Source organism: Chironomus tepperi, unplaced genomic scaffold (assembly GCF_022539635.2).
Source record: "Chironomus tepperi strain 1889 unplaced genomic scaffold, CSIRO-AGI_Ctep_v1 contig_479, whole genome shotgun sequence".
Lineage (NCBI taxonomy): Eukaryota > Metazoa > Arthropoda > Insecta > Diptera > Chironomidae > Chironomus > Chironomus tepperi.
The window spans coordinates 1,071,929-1,088,220 of NW_027226601.1; the positions used below are offsets into that span (position 1 = coordinate 1,071,929).

Here is a 16,292-nt window from a genome sequence, read left to right on the forward strand (position 1 = left end):
TATACTTTATACCTAGCTGGAAAAACATCCACGGCAGATATGTTGTTGAAAAAGTTGGATCAGCAAGCAAATAATACAGATGGAACTAGGCATTGGGACAAAAAGTCAAATGACTTGTACCTTACATCTTTGAGCATTGAAACATCAGCATATGCTCTATTGGCTTACTTACAGGCTAACAAAGATACGGATGCATTGCTTATAGCTAAATGGTTGGTCTCACAAAGAAATTCATTTGGAGGATTTGAATCAACACAAGATACAGTCGTTGGACTATTGGCACTATCTAAAATTGCGTCCAGGATATCCTCAAAAACATTAAGCATTAAAATTGACTTGAAATACCAAAATAATGTCAAGTCATTAAATGTTGATCTGAAAAATGCTTTAGTTCTTCAAAAGATTGAACTTCCATCAACCATTCGAAGCATTGATATCACAGCAACTGGAACTGGATTTACTATTGTCCAAATTTCTTATCATTACAATATAAATGAACCCAAGAAGACAAATAATTTCATTTTGAATGCAAAGGTTTCAGCTAATGCTGATTACTTCTTCACTTTAGAAACTTGTGTTGGACTTAAGAACATGAATCAATCGAACATGGCAGTCATGGAAATTTCAACTCCAAGTGGCTATGCCTTTGATTCCGACAGTTTGAATTCTGTTGTTGCTTCTTCAAGCAATGTTAAGGTACGATTTATTCTTGATTCTGTTTTGTGTCATATCTAAATAGAAGACATCCTTTAATTTCTATCCACAGCGAGTTGAGGCCAAGAATGGAAATACTTTAGCAAATGTCTATTTTGACTATCTTCAATCACAAATTCAATGCATGAATGTAAATGTTTCGAAAGTATTTGATGTTGCTGATCAGAAGCCAGCTTCAATTGTTGTTTATGACTATTATGCCAATGGTAAGTTCCTTAAAATTCCAAATTTCTTCAATATACTCAAAATGAGGATGATTTTTCTAGATTTGCGATCTGAAGTTTTCTACACGCCAGCAAAAGTTATTCTATGTGACATTTGTGGTCCTAAGGAATGCCCTGATGCCTGCAAATAATGATGCTTACTTATCCCAGTCCAAATAAAACTGATGTTTCAAAAATAAATAAAAGCTCTTAATGAACTCTCTTAAAAATTATTGATGACTTCTGCTGTGTTTCATTTCCAATATGTTCCATTTTATGTACATGTTCCATTTCAAAGCGATGTAAAAAAGTGGCAAAAAGTCAACAGCACGTAGCGTTCCCAAGCGGTCACCCATCTAAGTACTAACTACGCTCGACGTTGCTTAACTTCGGTGATCGGACGAGAACCGGTGTTTTCAACGTGATATGGTCGTTGACGAAGATTGTTCTGGCTAGTTCCACTTCTTAAACCGTTTCTTATTCATGTGCTGTACAAAAGAATTAATTTATCGAAATTAAATCTGCAATAAAATAGACAATTTAAGGTAGTTTTATCATCACATATTAAGTCTGACATTCAATTATACAAAACTGATAGTCGTGGCTTCAAAAGCACAAATCCAGAATATTGTAAATGCAATTAATTAAATCAACAATATTTACGGATGTTTAAAGCTTGTGCATATTAAATATATATAAATTTGTTAAGTGTCCACCTGACACCAACTTAATATATTAAGCTTATCAGGGAATTTTCGTAAGGAAAGGTATAAATTCAGCACCAAAAGCCATAGAAATTCAGTCTAATTTTGAGAATCGTTTAGTAATGTGGAAAGAAATTTCAAGATTGATTGTTTTTTGCTGTTTGGCTGTAAAGCTTAGTGATTGTAAGAAGTAAGTTTAAATGTAGCAGAACCAGCACTTCCTGCTTAAATTGGATGGAATTAACATTTAATCTCTTCAAAACCTTAATTTAGCTCATTCATAGTCACTGGCTCCAACACAATCCCGTTTCAAAGCAAATATTCAGTAGCAGTAGCATCAACTGGATACACTCAGCCAGAAGCTCTTCAAATAAAAATTTATGGCAAATCTGGAAATAAAATAATTTATCAAAATGCCAAGAATGTAATTCTGAAGAACAATTCACTAGAAAAAGTGGATTTTGATGTAAGTCTGAGCATGTGTAATTGTCCACTCTTAATTATTGAATCTATTATAATCCTATTCCATTTTCCACAGCTAAAAGACCAAGTCTTGGGAAACTACTTCATAAAAGTCAAAAATCGGACATTTGAACAGACCGCAAAACTTCATTTGAATACAAAGAAATGTTCTGTCTATATTCAAACTGATAAGGCAATTTACAAGCCTGGTGAAAAGGTGCAATTCCGAGTTCTTGTTTTAAATGCAGACACAAAGCCATTCCCAACAACAAGTGTTGATATTTTTATCACCGACGGCAGTAACAATCGAATTAAGCAGTATGAAAATATATTTTTCCGACGAGGAGTTTACAGGCACTCATTGCAATTGTCTGATGAGCCAGTACTTGGCAATTGGGTGATTCATGTAAAAGTTGATGGTAAAGAAAGTACAAAAACGTTTGAGGTTGCTGAATATGTGTTGCCGAAATTCGAAGTTACTCTAGTCACCAAGAGTAAGGTTTATCAGGAAGATGATATCATATTTTCATACACCGCTAAGTATACTTATGGAAAGGACGTTGAAGGAAGTGCAGTTGTATCCGCAGAGTTAATACATTACAAACAGAGACTTGTCCTATACAAAAAGTCCTTAGACAATGGTACAAAAACTTCATCCATCAATATTAGAAATGATTTGCGTTTAATAAATTCCGGCATACAATTTATTCTTCTGAAAGTAACATTTACGGAAGCACTAACAGGAATTCAAAAACATGCAACAGCAAGTGTTAATGTCTACGATAATCTCTACACCCTTCAACTTGTCAATTCCGATTACAATATAAAAGCTTATTTCCCATTTACTGTTAAAGCATTCGTTAAGGATCGATATGAAGCTCCAATAACTGATGATAAGGAACCTGTATCATTTAAAGTCACTTACACTTATGAATATCCATATCAGACAGCATTTTTAAACTTTACACTGGAAGAACTGCAAAAAACAGATATTCCTATATATGTTATGTGGCGTCCAGCTCCAACTAAAGTAGTGACATACCAAATATTCTTGAATAATGGCATTGCAGAACTTCCTTTAATAGTTACACCAAATATCACATCATTTCATTTTAATGCAACTTATAAACGAGCATTCAGGTATTCTTATGCTGGAGTTAAGCCTTCACGGAATAAACAATATATTGAAATCAAAGTTCCAGAAAAGCTTCCAATGGATAGAGCTTCATCATTAAAAATTGTTTCAAATGTCAACATTAATGAAGTTAACTACCTCATTTTTGCCAGGAACAAGATTGTTGCTAAAGGGCAAGTCAAAGGATCGAATACAAAATGCTTCAAATTTGACTTCCAGCCAACATTCAACATGGCTCCATCGGCTAAAATTATTGCATTTTACGTCACACCGGATGGAGATATTGTTTCGGACAAAAAAGTTTTGAACTTTGATAATTTTTTGCCTAACTTTGTAAGTATCCGACTTTGACTACAAATCCAACTGACATGTACAATTGATTATTATTTAAGAATAATAATTTAATGCGTTCCTTTATCTAGTTAGATATTAGTCTATCAAAATCGGAAACAAGACCAAGCAGCCTAATGAATATTTCTGTCAAGTCTAAGCCATTATCATATGTTGGATTACTTGGTGTTGATCAGAGTGTCTTACTGCTTAAATCTGGAAATGATATTGACCAAGAAATGGTTAAGAATGAATTATATGGATTTACAAATTTGGATCAGTATAATGACGATTGGAATGAGTTTGTAAATAATAGTTACTATACAGACTTTGCAAATTCGGATATTTTTATTATGACAAATGCTAATCCACAATTAGGTGAGTTTACAATTGTATTATTACTAACAAAATATCAGCTTTTAAAGCCCTGACTTTTCTTAATTTCTTAGAACTTAAATACATGAAACCAGGTTTAATTAATCTTTCAAGTGGAGGTAAATATACATAATATGTAATCAGTACACACATTAAAATAACTTTAATTTAAGTGGCTGCAGTTAAAAACTCAATTTGAAATATACTATAATTTTAGGACTTTTTGTAACACCTCATGAATCAAAAGAAACTTCACCTTATCCGGAATATGAGCCAAGTGTTAGTAGTAATATTCAGATTGTTAAAAGAAAAAATTTCCCGGAAACTTGGCTATTTGATTGTGTAGATAAGTATGTGCCCATGTTTTACTTACTTACTTACTTCGCTGGCCGTACAGATCAAGTGTGATCCATGGCCTCCCTCAGTCGGTTCCTGAAGCTGGCTCTATCGCTGGCTACCGCTTGCCAATTTCCAATTCCAAGTGTGACACTATCTCTATCGACAGCTTCCTTCCATGAGTTCTTTGGTCTGCCACGCGATCTCTTGCCATCTAAAAAGTTGGATTTAAATACCTTTACCAATGGAGCATCAACAGGCCTTCTGATAACGTGTCCAGCCCACCTAAGTCTATTCACTTTAATGCGTCTCACAATATCAGCTTCATGGAAAAGCCGATACAATTCTTCATTGCTCCTGCTCCGGAAAAGGTCACCCACTCTTTTTGGTCCAAATATTGATCTAAGCACCTTTCTCTCAAAAACGCCTATTGCATTTTCGTCAGCTGTGGTCATGTTCCATGACTCAGCACCATACAGCGCTACAGGGCGGATAAGCGTCTTATAAATGGTCAATTTAGCGATTCTGGAGATTCTCTTCGATGTTAGTAGGCTTCTTAACGAGAAGTATGCACGTTGCGCTGCCAATATCCTCCGTCTCACCTCGATGGAAATGTCGTGATTGTTGCTTATGATAGAGCCGAGGTATACAAATTCATTGACCACCTCAAAACTTTTATTACCAATCACAAGGTGCGTGCCGACATGACTCTTTGTCCTCTCTGATGCAGAAACCATGAGTAACTTTGTCTTGTCCTCATTCACCTGCAATCCGATCTTGTTTGCTTCTCTTTCCATCTTGGAGTATGCGTCCGTAATCGACCTGATGTTCCTTCCTATTATATCAATATCGTCTGCAAAACCGAGTAGCTGAATTGACTTGGTGAAGATTGTGCCACTTAACTCCAGCTTTGCTCTTCTAAACACTCCTTCTAGTGCAATATTGAATAACTTCGTAGAGAGCTCATCACCTTGCCTCAAGCCAGTTTTACACTCAAAAAGTCCAGATGTATGTCCTTGTACTTTGACTCCACACATGACTTTCGACAGCGTTGCCTTAATAAGCCTTATCAGCTTATGAGGGAAGTTGAATTCCGCCATTATGTTCCAAAGTCCCTCTCTGTCGATGGTGTCATACGCTGAACGAAAGTCTATGAATAGGTGAAGAGTTTCCACATTCATCTCATAGCTTTTCTGCACTATTTGTCTAATACTGAATATCTGATCAGCTGTGGAGCGTTGTCTTCTAAATCCTGCCTGATATTGACTAAGGAAAGATTCCGCAAAAGGCTCCAATCGTTGGGATAGAATCTTCGAGAGCACCTTGTATGCCGATGGAAGAAGGGCAATTCCGCGGTAGTTGCTGCAAGTTATTTTGCATCCCTTTTTATGGATTGGGCAGATTATTCCAATCATCCATTCATTTGGTAGCCGCTCTTCTGCCCATACACGCCTAATCAGCTGGTGGAGTACAGAAATTAACTCCTCACATCCCGTTTTAAAAAGTTCAGCTGGTAAACCGTCCATGCCGGGAGCCTTGTTATTCTTAAGACCGCTGATGGCTGCTGCTACCTCATCTAATGAAGGGGGATCGAAAGCCTTACCATCCTCTGTTTCGTATGGTCGTCTAACTTGTCTCATACTGCCATCAACTCCAGCATTCAGAAGTTCACTGAAATGTTCTTTCCAGCGTTCTAATACTCCATTTCTGTCACACACCAGACTGCCATCTAGTCTTTTGCATACTGATACTCTTGCATGGAAAGATTTCTTAGTGTTGTTAATGGCCTTGTAGAACTTCCTAGATTCGTTCATGCTGTGTGCTTCTTGTACATCCGAGATCAGTTTTAAGTCATACGATCTCTTCTTCCTTTGCAGTAAACTCTTCTTCTCTCTCTGGAGCCTCCTAATCTCATCTGTCTTTGCTCTAGTGATTCTTCCTTTCCTCGCATCAATGACTCGTTGGACTGCCTCCTCACACTCTTTATCAAACCACGCATTCTTGACGAACTGTTTGTGTCCCAGACATTTCTCTGCACTAGCCTGCATGGCCGTACAGCATTGTTGCCATGTAATCTCCTCATGCTCATGCTCGTCAAGCCGTTCTCTCACGTCCTTGTTAAACGACTCTCTGCATTCCCTGCTACTGAGCTTAGCTACATCATAACGCTTGCACTTTACGCCTTTCTCCTTATTGATGTTACTGATCCGTGCTCTGATCCTAGCTCCCAGCAGCAGGTGGTCAGAATAATGATGCTCGATGTCTGACTCTAAACATCTATAGCTTCGGACGTCCATTATATTCGATGCGTGCCTCCTATCGATAACTACGTGGTCAATCTGACTGCTCGTTCTGCCTCCTGGTGCATTCCATGTCGCTTTGTGGATGTTCTTGTGCCTGAAGTATGTTGAGCTAATCACCATGTTAAGCGAGGCAGCGAAGTTGATTAGCTTCATTCCATTCTCATTCGATTCAGCGTGCAGACTGAAGTTCCCAATTGTAGGTTTGAAGATTTCTTCCCTTCCAACCTGCGCATTAAGATCGCCAATTATAATCTTGATGTCATTTCGCGGACAATTGTCGTAAACTTTTTCCATCTGCCTGTAGAAAGCGTCTTTCTCGTCTTCTGGTCGTTCATTGTGAGGTGCATGTACGTTAATCACACTGTAGTTAAAGAACTTGCCCTTAACACGTAACACACAAATTCTGTCACTTACAGGCTTCCAGTCGATGACGCTCTTTGACCACTTCGGGTCCACAATGAATCCCATTCCAAATCTGCCTCTGTTTCCGCCGCTGGAGAAGACTGTGAATCTTTGGCACTCAAACACTTCCTGGCCATTCCATTTGGTCTCCTGGATGGCTGTTATGTTACACTTGTAGTGTCTTAATTCCAGCACTAGTGATGACAACGCTCCCGGTCCTGTTAGCGTTCTCACGTTCCAGCTGCTGAGTTTACAGTCGTTAATCCTTTTTCGTTTAGCCTTGGTCGTCGTTGATAAATCCAGTCCGGTTTTCCTTCTTTTAGGTCTCGTAGCTTTGGTTTAAGGATGGCGGCTTGCTAAGCCAACGCATCCTGGTTGACCAGAGCCCCGTTCGTCTCCGCCCCACTATGTGGCTTGGATTAACGGTCTCTCACCGCGGGAAGGTGGGGTTGGTACTTAGTGGTGTTAGGCTAAGTGGAGCACTAGGCTCCATGTGTTCCGCATTCACCACCTTTGAGAGCCCATGTTTTACTTCCTTCTTATGCTATAAACCTTTTAATGCTTTTAATGCTTTTTTAATGCAGCGTCAAAGGATTTAAGAACATAACAAGAAAAGTTCCAGACACAATAACTTCATGGGTAATCACAGGATTCTCGATGAACTTCCAAAATGGATTTGGATTGACTCAAGAATCAACCAAATTAACAGTCTTCATGCCATTCTTTATCTACTTAAACCTTCCATATTCCATTAAGAGAGGCGAAATCATTTCAATTCAAGCTGTTATATTCAATTACATGAATGCTGATGCTTCAGCCACAGTAACAATGTTCAATGAGAATCAGGAATTCGAATTCGTGGAAAAAACACAAAATCAGAAGATGTTAGCCAAGAAAATCACATCCAAAGCTAACAGTGGAACATCTGTAAAGTTCATCATCCGAGCATTAAAAGTTGGATACATCACTCTCAAAATGGAAGCTTTAACATCAAATGCCGGTGACAGAATTGAACAAAAACTGCTTGTTCTGCCTGAAGGAATCACAAGATATATCAATACAGCTATTCTGGTCGACTTGAGATCTCAGAATAAATTTAACAGAAAAGTAGATATTGTCGTTCCTAAAGACATTGTTCCTGATTCATTAAGGATTGAGGCTTCACTTATCGGTGACATTTTAGGACCAACTCTTGATAATCTCGACAATTTGATGTAAGTAATTAAGGGAAGTTATTTATTGACTCTAACTTTAAAATCTTACAGTCAAATGCCTTACGGATGTGGAGAACAAAACATGTTGTTCTTCGTACCTGATATTATAGTCCTTGACTATCTCACAAGTGCAAATAGACTTACTACAGATTTAGAAACAAAACTCAAAGGTTTTATGGAATCAGGTTATCAGAGGGAGCTTACATACAAACGCGATGATGGATCCTTTAGTGCTTTTGGAAATAGCGACAAATCAGGATCAACATGGCTTACAGCATTTGTTGCTAGATCTTTTAATCAGGCTTCAAAATACATAACTGTAGACCAAAATGTGATTTCTCAGTCACTTGCTTTCTTACAAAATGTTCAAGCTGATGATGGAAGTTTTCCGGAAACTGGATCTATTATTCATAAAGCAATGCAAGGTGGAGCATCAAATGGAATTGGACTTACTTCTTATGTCTTACTGACTTTCTTAGAAAATGGCCAGCTTGCTACAACATATAAGAAAACAATTGACAAAGCTGTAGATAACATCGTCAAGCATGTCAGTGAAATAGATGACGTCTATACAATGTCCATCGTTGCTTATACTTTATATCTTGCTGGCAAAACATCCACGGCAGATATGCTGTTGAGAAAATTGGATCAACAAGCAAATAATACAGATGGAACTAGGCATTGGGACAAAAAGTCAAATGAGTTGTATCTTGCATCCTTAAGCATTGAAACATCAGCATATGCTCTATTGGCTTACTTACAAGCTAATAAGGATACGGATGCATTACTTATAGCTAAATGGTTGGTCTCACAAAGAAATTCATTTGGAGGATTTGAATCGACACAAGATACAGTCGTAGGTCTTTTGGCACTATCTAAAATTGCATCCAGGATATCCTCAAAAACATTAAGCATCAAAATCGACTTGAAATACCAAAATAATGTCAAGTCATTGAATGTTGATCTGAAAAATGCTTTAGTTCTCCAAAAGATTGAACTTCCATCAACCATGCGAAGCATTGATATCACAGCAACTGGAACTGGATTTACTATTGTCCAAATTTCTTATCATTACAATATAAATGAACCCAAGAAGACAAATAATTTCATTTTGAATGCAAAGGTTACAGCTAATGCTGATTACTTCTTCACTTTAGAAACTTGTGTTGGACTTAAGAACATGAATCAATCAAACATGGCAATCATGGAAATTTCAACACCAAGTGGCTATGCTTTTGATTCTGACAGTTTAAATTCTGTTGTTGGTTCTTCAAGTAATGTTAAGGTATGATTTATTGATGATTCTGTTTTGTGTCATATCTAAATAGAAGACATCCTTTAATTTATATCCATAGAGAGTTGAGGCCAAGAATGGAAATACTTTAGCAAATGTCTATTTTGACTATCTTCAATCACAAATTCAATGCATGAATGTAAATGTTACGAAAGTATTTGATGTTGCTGATCAAAAGCCAGCTTCAATTGTTGTTTATGACTATTATGCCAATGGTAGGTTCCTTAAAATTCCAAATTTCTTCAATATACTCAAAATGAGGATGATTTTTCTAGATTTGCGCTCTGAAGTTTTCTACACGCCAGCAAAAGTTATTCTATGTGATATTTGTGGTCCTAAAGAATGTCCTGATACCTGCAAGTAACATTTGATTATTTCATTCAAAATCCCTGTCTAACCTCCGATAAAACTGATGTGTCAAAAATAAATAAAAGCTCTTAATGAACTAAAAAATTATTGATGACTTCTGCTGTGTTTCATTTCCAATATGTTCCATTTTATGTACATGTTCCATTTTTAACCGATGCAAAAAAGTGGCAAAAAGTCAACAGCACGTAGCGTTCCCAAGCGGTCACCCATCTAAGTACTAACTACGCTCGACGTTGCTTAACTTCGGTGATCGGACGAGAACCGGTGTTTTCAACGTGATATGGTCGTTGACGAAAACTGTTCTGGCTAGTTCCACTTCTTAAACCGTTTCTCATTCATGTGCTGAACAAAAATTAATTTATCGAAATTAAATCTGCAATAAAATAGACAATTTAAGGTAGTTTTATCATCACATATTAAGTCTGACATTCAATTATACAAAACTGATAGTCGTGGCTTCAAAAGCATAAATCCAGAATATTGTAAATTCAATTAATTAAATCAACAATATTTACGGATGTTAAAAGCTTGTGCATATTAAATATGCATAAATTTGTTAAGTGTCCACCTGACACCAACTTAATATATTAAGCTTATCAGGGAATTTTCGTAAGGAAAGGTATAAATTCAGCACCAAAAGCCATAGAAATTCAGTCTAATTTTGAGAATTGTTAAGTTATGTGGAAAGAAATTTCAAGATTGATAATTTTTTGCTGTTTGGCTGCAAAGCTTAGTGATTGCACGAGGTCAGAAATTGACACTTCCTGCTTAAATTGGATGGCATTAACATTTTATTCTTTCCAAAACCTTAATTTAGCACATTTATAGTCACTGGCTCCAATACAATCCCGTTTCAAAGCAAATATTCAGTAGCAGTATCTTCAAATGGATACACTCAGCCAGAAGCTCTTCAAATAAAACTTTATGGCAAGTCTGGAGACAAGATAATTTATGAAAATACCAAAAGCGTAACTTTGAAGAACAATGAACTAGAAAAAGTGGATTTTGATGTAAGTCTGAGCATGTGTCAATAACAATTCTTACTTATTGAATCTGATATTTATCTTATCTTAACAGTTGAAAGACCAAGTCTTAGGAAACTACTTCATAAAAGTCAAAAATCAGACATTCGAACAGACCACAAGACTTCATTTGAATACAAAGAAATTTTCTGTCTATATTCAAACTGATAAGGCAATTTACAAGCCTGGTGAAAAGGTGCAATTCCGAGTTCTTGTTTTAAATGCAGACACAAAGCCATTCCCAACAACAAGCGTTGATATTTTTATCACTGACGGCAGTAACAACCGAATTAAGCAGTATGAAAATATATTTTTCAGACGAGGAGTTTACAGGCAGTCATTGCAATTATCTGATGAGCCAGTGCTTGGCAATTGGGTGATTCATGTAAAAGTGGATGGTAAAGATTCCGAAACTACAAAAATGTTTGAAGTTGCTGAATATGTGTTGCCGAAATTCGAAGTTACTGTAGTCACCAAGAGTAAGGTATATTTCGACCATGACATCATCGTTTCATACAATGCCAAATATACTTATGGAAAGGATGTTGAAGGAAGTGCAGTTGTGTCTGCAGAAGGACTGTTTTTCTGGTGGGGACGTCCTATAAGAAGAGTAGAAAAGTCCTTAGACAATTCAACTAAAACCACATCCATCAATATTCAAAATGATCTGAATTTAGAAAGTATTTATTGGATGCAACCTGTTCGTCTGACGGTAACATTTACGGAAGCACTAACAGGAATTCAAAGAAATGCAACATCAATAGTTAATGTCTATAAATATCTGTACAACCTCCAACTTATCAATTCCGACAACAACATCAAAGCTAATTTACCATTTACAGTTAAAGCATTCGTTAAAGATATTTATGAAGCTCCAATAACTGATGATAAAGAACCTGTTACTTTTGAAGTCACTTATACTTATGAATATCCTCCTGAAACAACAACAAGCGCATCGTCAGACGGAAGAGAAACAACTATTCCAACAGAATGGTGGATTACTTGGCGTCCACCTCCGATGGAAATAGTGACTTACCAGAAATTCTTGAAAAATGGAATGGCAGAACTTCCAATTATAGTTTCATCTAATGTCACATCAATCAGTGTTAGAGCAAATTATAAAGAATCATATAGTTATTCTTATGCTCCAGTCATGCCAACAACAAACAAACAATATATCGAAATCAAAGTTCCAGAAACGCTTCCAATGGATAGATCTACATCAATAGAAATTGTTTCCAATGTCAAAATTAATCTGATCAACTACCTCATTTTTGCCAGGAACAAGATCGTTGCTAAAGGTCAAGTCAAAGGATCGAATAAAAAAAGCATAAAGTTCAACTTCCAACCAACGTATAGCATGACTCCGTCGGCTAAAATAATTGCATTTTATGTAACATCGGATGGAGAAATTGTTTCGGCTAGTAAAGTTTTGAGCTTTGAAAGTTTGTTGCCTAACTTTGTGAGTATCCATCTGGTCGGCATACATCGACATTGCATTTATGACTTTCAATTTACTGTGTTCTTTTCCTTTATCTAGGTAAATATTGATTTATCAAAATCGGAAGCAAGACCAAGCAGCCTAATCAACATTTCAGTCAAGTCTAAGCCATTATCATATGTTGGATTACTTGGTGTTGATCAGAGTGTCTTACTGCTTAAATCTGGAAATGATATTGACCAAGAAATGGTTAATAATGAACAACGTTCATATACATATTTAGATCAGTATAACGAAGACTGGAATGAGCCTGTAACTTATAATTACTACTCAGATTTTGCAAATTTAGATATCTTTATTCTGACAAATGCTAATCCACAATATGGTAAGTTTAAAGTTGATTATTATTAACAAGAGTCATTCTTAATGCTTTGCATCTTCTTTAAAGAATTTTATAGACCTTTTTCAGGTCATGTCGCATACGAAATAGGTAATTATTCTATTATTAATATTAGAAACTAATTTTAATACGTTTGCAAATCAGCTCCAACAACAAGTACAATAATTCCTGAGCCAGTACAAACTGCAAACATTCCAGAAATTGAGTCAAGTACCAGTAGTAATAATGAGATTGTTGCAAGAAAAAATTTCCCAGAAACTTGGCTATTTGATTGTGTAGATAAGTAAGTTATCACTAGTTTAACATAGCATTAAGAGTTGCAAACTGCTCACTTAATTTGTATCCTTGAATCTTTTTTCAAATCAGTGTCAAAGGATTTAAGAATATAACAAGGAAAGTTCCAGACACAATAACTTCATGGGTCATCACAGGATTCTCGATGAACTTCCAAAATGGATTTGGATTGACTAAAGAACCAACAAAATTGACAGTCTTTATGCCTTTCTTTATCTACTTAAACCTTCCATATTCCATTAAGAGAGGCGAAATCATTTCAATTCAAGCTGTCATATTCAATTATATGAATGCTGATGCTTCAGCTACAATATCAATGTTCAATGAGAATCAGGAATTCGAATTTGTGGAAAAAACACAAAATCAGAAGATGTTAGCTAAGAAAATCACAACCAAATCTAACAGTGGAACATCTGTGAAGTTCATCATCCGAGCATTAAAAGTTGGATACATCACTCTCAAAATGGAAGCTATAACATCAAATGCCGGTGATAGAATTGAACAAAAATTGCTTGTTCTGCCTGAAGGAATCACAAGATATATCAATACAGCTATTCTTGTCGACTTGAGATCTCAGAATAAATTTAACAAAAAAGTCGATATTGTCGTTCCTAAAGATATTGTTCCTGATTCATTGAGGATTGAGGCTTCACTTATTGGTGACATTTTAGGACCAACTCTTGATAATCTTGACAAATTGATGTAAGTAATTAAGAGAAAGTTATTTATTGATTCTAATTTTTAAATTTTACAGTCAAATGCCTTACGGATGTGGAGAACAAAACATGCTGTTCTTTGTACCTGATATTATTGTCCTTGACTATCTCACAAGTGCAAATAGACTAACTACAGATTTAGAAACGAAACTCAAAAACTTTATGGAATCAGGCTATCAGCGGGAACTTACATACAAACGTGATGACGGATCATTCAGTGCTTTTGGAAATAGCGACAAATCGGGATCAACATGGCTTACAGCATTTGTTGCTAGATCCTTTAATCAGGCTTCAAAATACATAACTGTAGACCAAAATGTTATTTCTCAGTCACTTGCTTTCTTACAAAATGTTCAAGCAGATGATGGAAGTTTTCCGGAAAATGGAGTAGTTTTCCACAAAGCAATGCAAGGTGGATCATCGAGTGGAACTGGACTTACTTCATATGTCTTACTGACTTTCTTAGAGAATGGCCAGCTTGCTGCAACTTATAAGAAAACAATTGACAAAGCTGTGGACAATATTGTCAAGCATGTCAGTGAAATAGATGATGTCTATACGATGTCTATTGTTGCTTATACTTTATATCTTGCTGGCAAAATATCCACGGCAGATATGCTATTGAGAAAATTGGATCAGCAAGCAAATAATACAGATGGAACTAGGCATTGGGACAAAAAGTCAAATGACTTGTATCTTACATCATTAAGCATTGAAACATCAGCATATGCTCTATTGGCTTACCTACAGGCAAATAAGGATACGGATGCATTGCTTATAGCTAAATGGTTGGTCTCACAAAGAAATTCATTTGGAGGATTTGAATCAACACAAGATACAGTCGTTGGACTATTGGCACTATCAAAAATTGCATCCAGGATATCCTCAAAAACATTAAGCATCAAAATTGACTTGAAATATCAAAATAATGTCAAGTCATTGAATGTTGATCTGAAAAATGCTTTAGTTCTTCAAAAGATTGAACTTCCATCAACCATTCGAAGCATTGATATCACAGCAACTGGAACTGGATTTACTATTGTCCAAATTTCTTATCATTACAATATAAATGAACCCAAGAAGACAAATAATTTCATTTTGAATGCAAAGGTTTCAGCTAATGCTGATTACTTCTTCACTTTAGAAACTTGTGTTGGACTTAAGAACATGAATCAATCGAACATGGCAGTCATGGAAATTTCAACTCCAAGTGGCTATGCCTTTGATTCCGACAGTTTGAATTCTATTGTTGGTTCTTCAAGTAATGTTAAGGTACGGTTATTTCTTGATTCTGTTTTGTGTCACATCTAAATAGAAGACATCCTTTATTTTCTACCCATAGAGAGTTGAGGCCAAGAATGGAAATACTTTAGCAAATGTCTATTTTGACTATCTTCAATCACAAATTCAATGCATGAATGTAAATGTCACGAAAATATTTGATGTTGCTGATCAGAAACCAGCTTCAATTGTTGTTTATGACTATTATGCCAATGGTAAGTTCCTTAAAATTCAAAATTTCTTCAAGATACTCAAATTGAGAATGATTTTTCTAGATTTACGCTCTGAAGTTTTCTACACGCCAGCAAAAGTTATTCTGTGTGACATTTGTGGTCCTAAAGATTGCCCTGATGCCTGCAAATAATATATAAATCTTCATTCATATTTGCTGCTTAACCTCCAATAAAACTGATGTGTCAAAAAAATAAATAAAATCTCTTATTGAACTATAAAATTATTGATGACTTCTGCTGTGTTTCATTTCCAATATGTTTCATTTTATGTACGTGTTCCATTTTTAACCGATGCAAAAAAGTGACAAAAAGTCAACAGCACGTAGCGTTCCCAAGCGGTCACCCATCTAAGTACTAACTACGCTCGACGTTGCTTAACTTCGGTGATCGGACGAGAACCGGTGTTTTCAACGTGATATGGTCGTTGACGAAAACTGTTGTGGCTAGTTCCACTTGTTAAATCGTTCTTTATTCATGTTCTGTACAAAAATTAATTTATCGAAATTAAATCTGCAATAAAATAGACAATTTAAGGTTGTTTTATCATCACACATTAAGTCTGACATTCAATTATACAGAACTGATAGTCGTGGCTTCAAAAGCATAAATCCAGAATATTGTAAATGCAATTAATTAAATCAACAATATTTACGGATGTTTAAAGCTCGTGCATATTAAATATGTATAAATTTATTAAATGTCCACCTGACACAAACGTAATATATTAAGCCTTATCAGGAAATTTTCATAATTTCACCAAAAAGAAAGGTATAAATTCAGCACTAAAAGTTGTTGAAATTCAGTCTAATTTTGAGAATTGTTAAGTTATGTGGAAAGAAATTTCAAGATTGATTGTTTTTTGCTGCTTGGCTGTAAAGCTTAGTGATTGTAAAAAGTAAGTTTGAATGTAGCAGAATCAGCACTTAAATTGGATGGCATTAACATTTTATTCTCTTTTAAACCTGAATTTAGCTCATTTATAGTCACTGGCTCCAATACAATCCCGTTTCAAGGCAAATATTCAGTAGCAGTAGCTTCAACTGGATACACTAAGTCTGAAACTC

At 35.8% G+C, this 16,292-nt stretch overlaps 2 protein-coding genes and 3 non-coding genes across 5 annotated transcripts; 2 read left to right on the forward strand and 3 right to left on the reverse strand.

Moving 5' to 3' along the window:
• Positions 1-1,236: 1,236 nt before the first annotated feature.
• LOC139099694 (5S ribosomal RNA) lies at positions 1,237-1,355 on the reverse strand. The gene has a single exon (XR_011545340.1). It is a non-coding gene; the product is annotated as a 5S ribosomal RNA (ribosomal RNA).
• Positions 1,356-1,736: 381 nt separating this feature from the next.
• Positions 1,737-9,935, forward strand: LOC139099594 (CD109 antigen-like). Its single transcript, XM_070652103.1, has 10 exons — positions 1,737-1,811; positions 1,895-2,087; positions 2,160-3,551; positions 3,641-3,926; positions 3,998-4,042; positions 4,141-4,273; positions 7,549-8,178; positions 8,230-9,463; positions 9,534-9,687; positions 9,748-9,935. The coding sequence occupies exons 1-10, from the start codon at positions 1,744-1,746 to the stop codon at positions 9,834-9,836; spliced, it is 4,224 nt and encodes a 1,407-aa protein (XP_070508204.1). The 5' UTR covers positions 1,737-1,743; the 3' UTR covers positions 9,837-9,935.
• Positions 9,936-10,014: 79 nt separating this feature from the next.
• Positions 10,015-10,133, reverse strand: LOC139099706 (5S ribosomal RNA). The gene has a single exon (XR_011545351.1). It is a non-coding gene; the product is annotated as a 5S ribosomal RNA (ribosomal RNA).
• A 386-nt stretch (positions 10,134-10,519) lies between these two features.
• Positions 10,520-15,396, forward strand: LOC139099595 (CD109 antigen-like). Its single transcript, XM_070652104.1, has 9 exons — positions 10,520-10,587; positions 10,659-10,851; positions 10,919-12,325; positions 12,404-12,689; positions 12,849-12,987; positions 13,071-13,700; positions 13,753-14,986; positions 15,057-15,210; positions 15,271-15,396. The coding sequence occupies exons 1-9, from the start codon at positions 10,520-10,522 to the stop codon at positions 15,357-15,359; spliced, it is 4,200 nt and encodes a 1,399-aa protein (XP_070508205.1). The 3' UTR covers positions 15,360-15,396.
• A 142-nt stretch (positions 15,397-15,538) lies between these two features.
• On the reverse strand, positions 15,539-15,657 carry LOC139099710 (5S ribosomal RNA). Its single transcript, XR_011545354.1, has one exon. It is a non-coding gene; the product is annotated as a 5S ribosomal RNA (ribosomal RNA).
• Between the last annotated feature and the right edge of the window lie 635 nt (positions 15,658-16,292).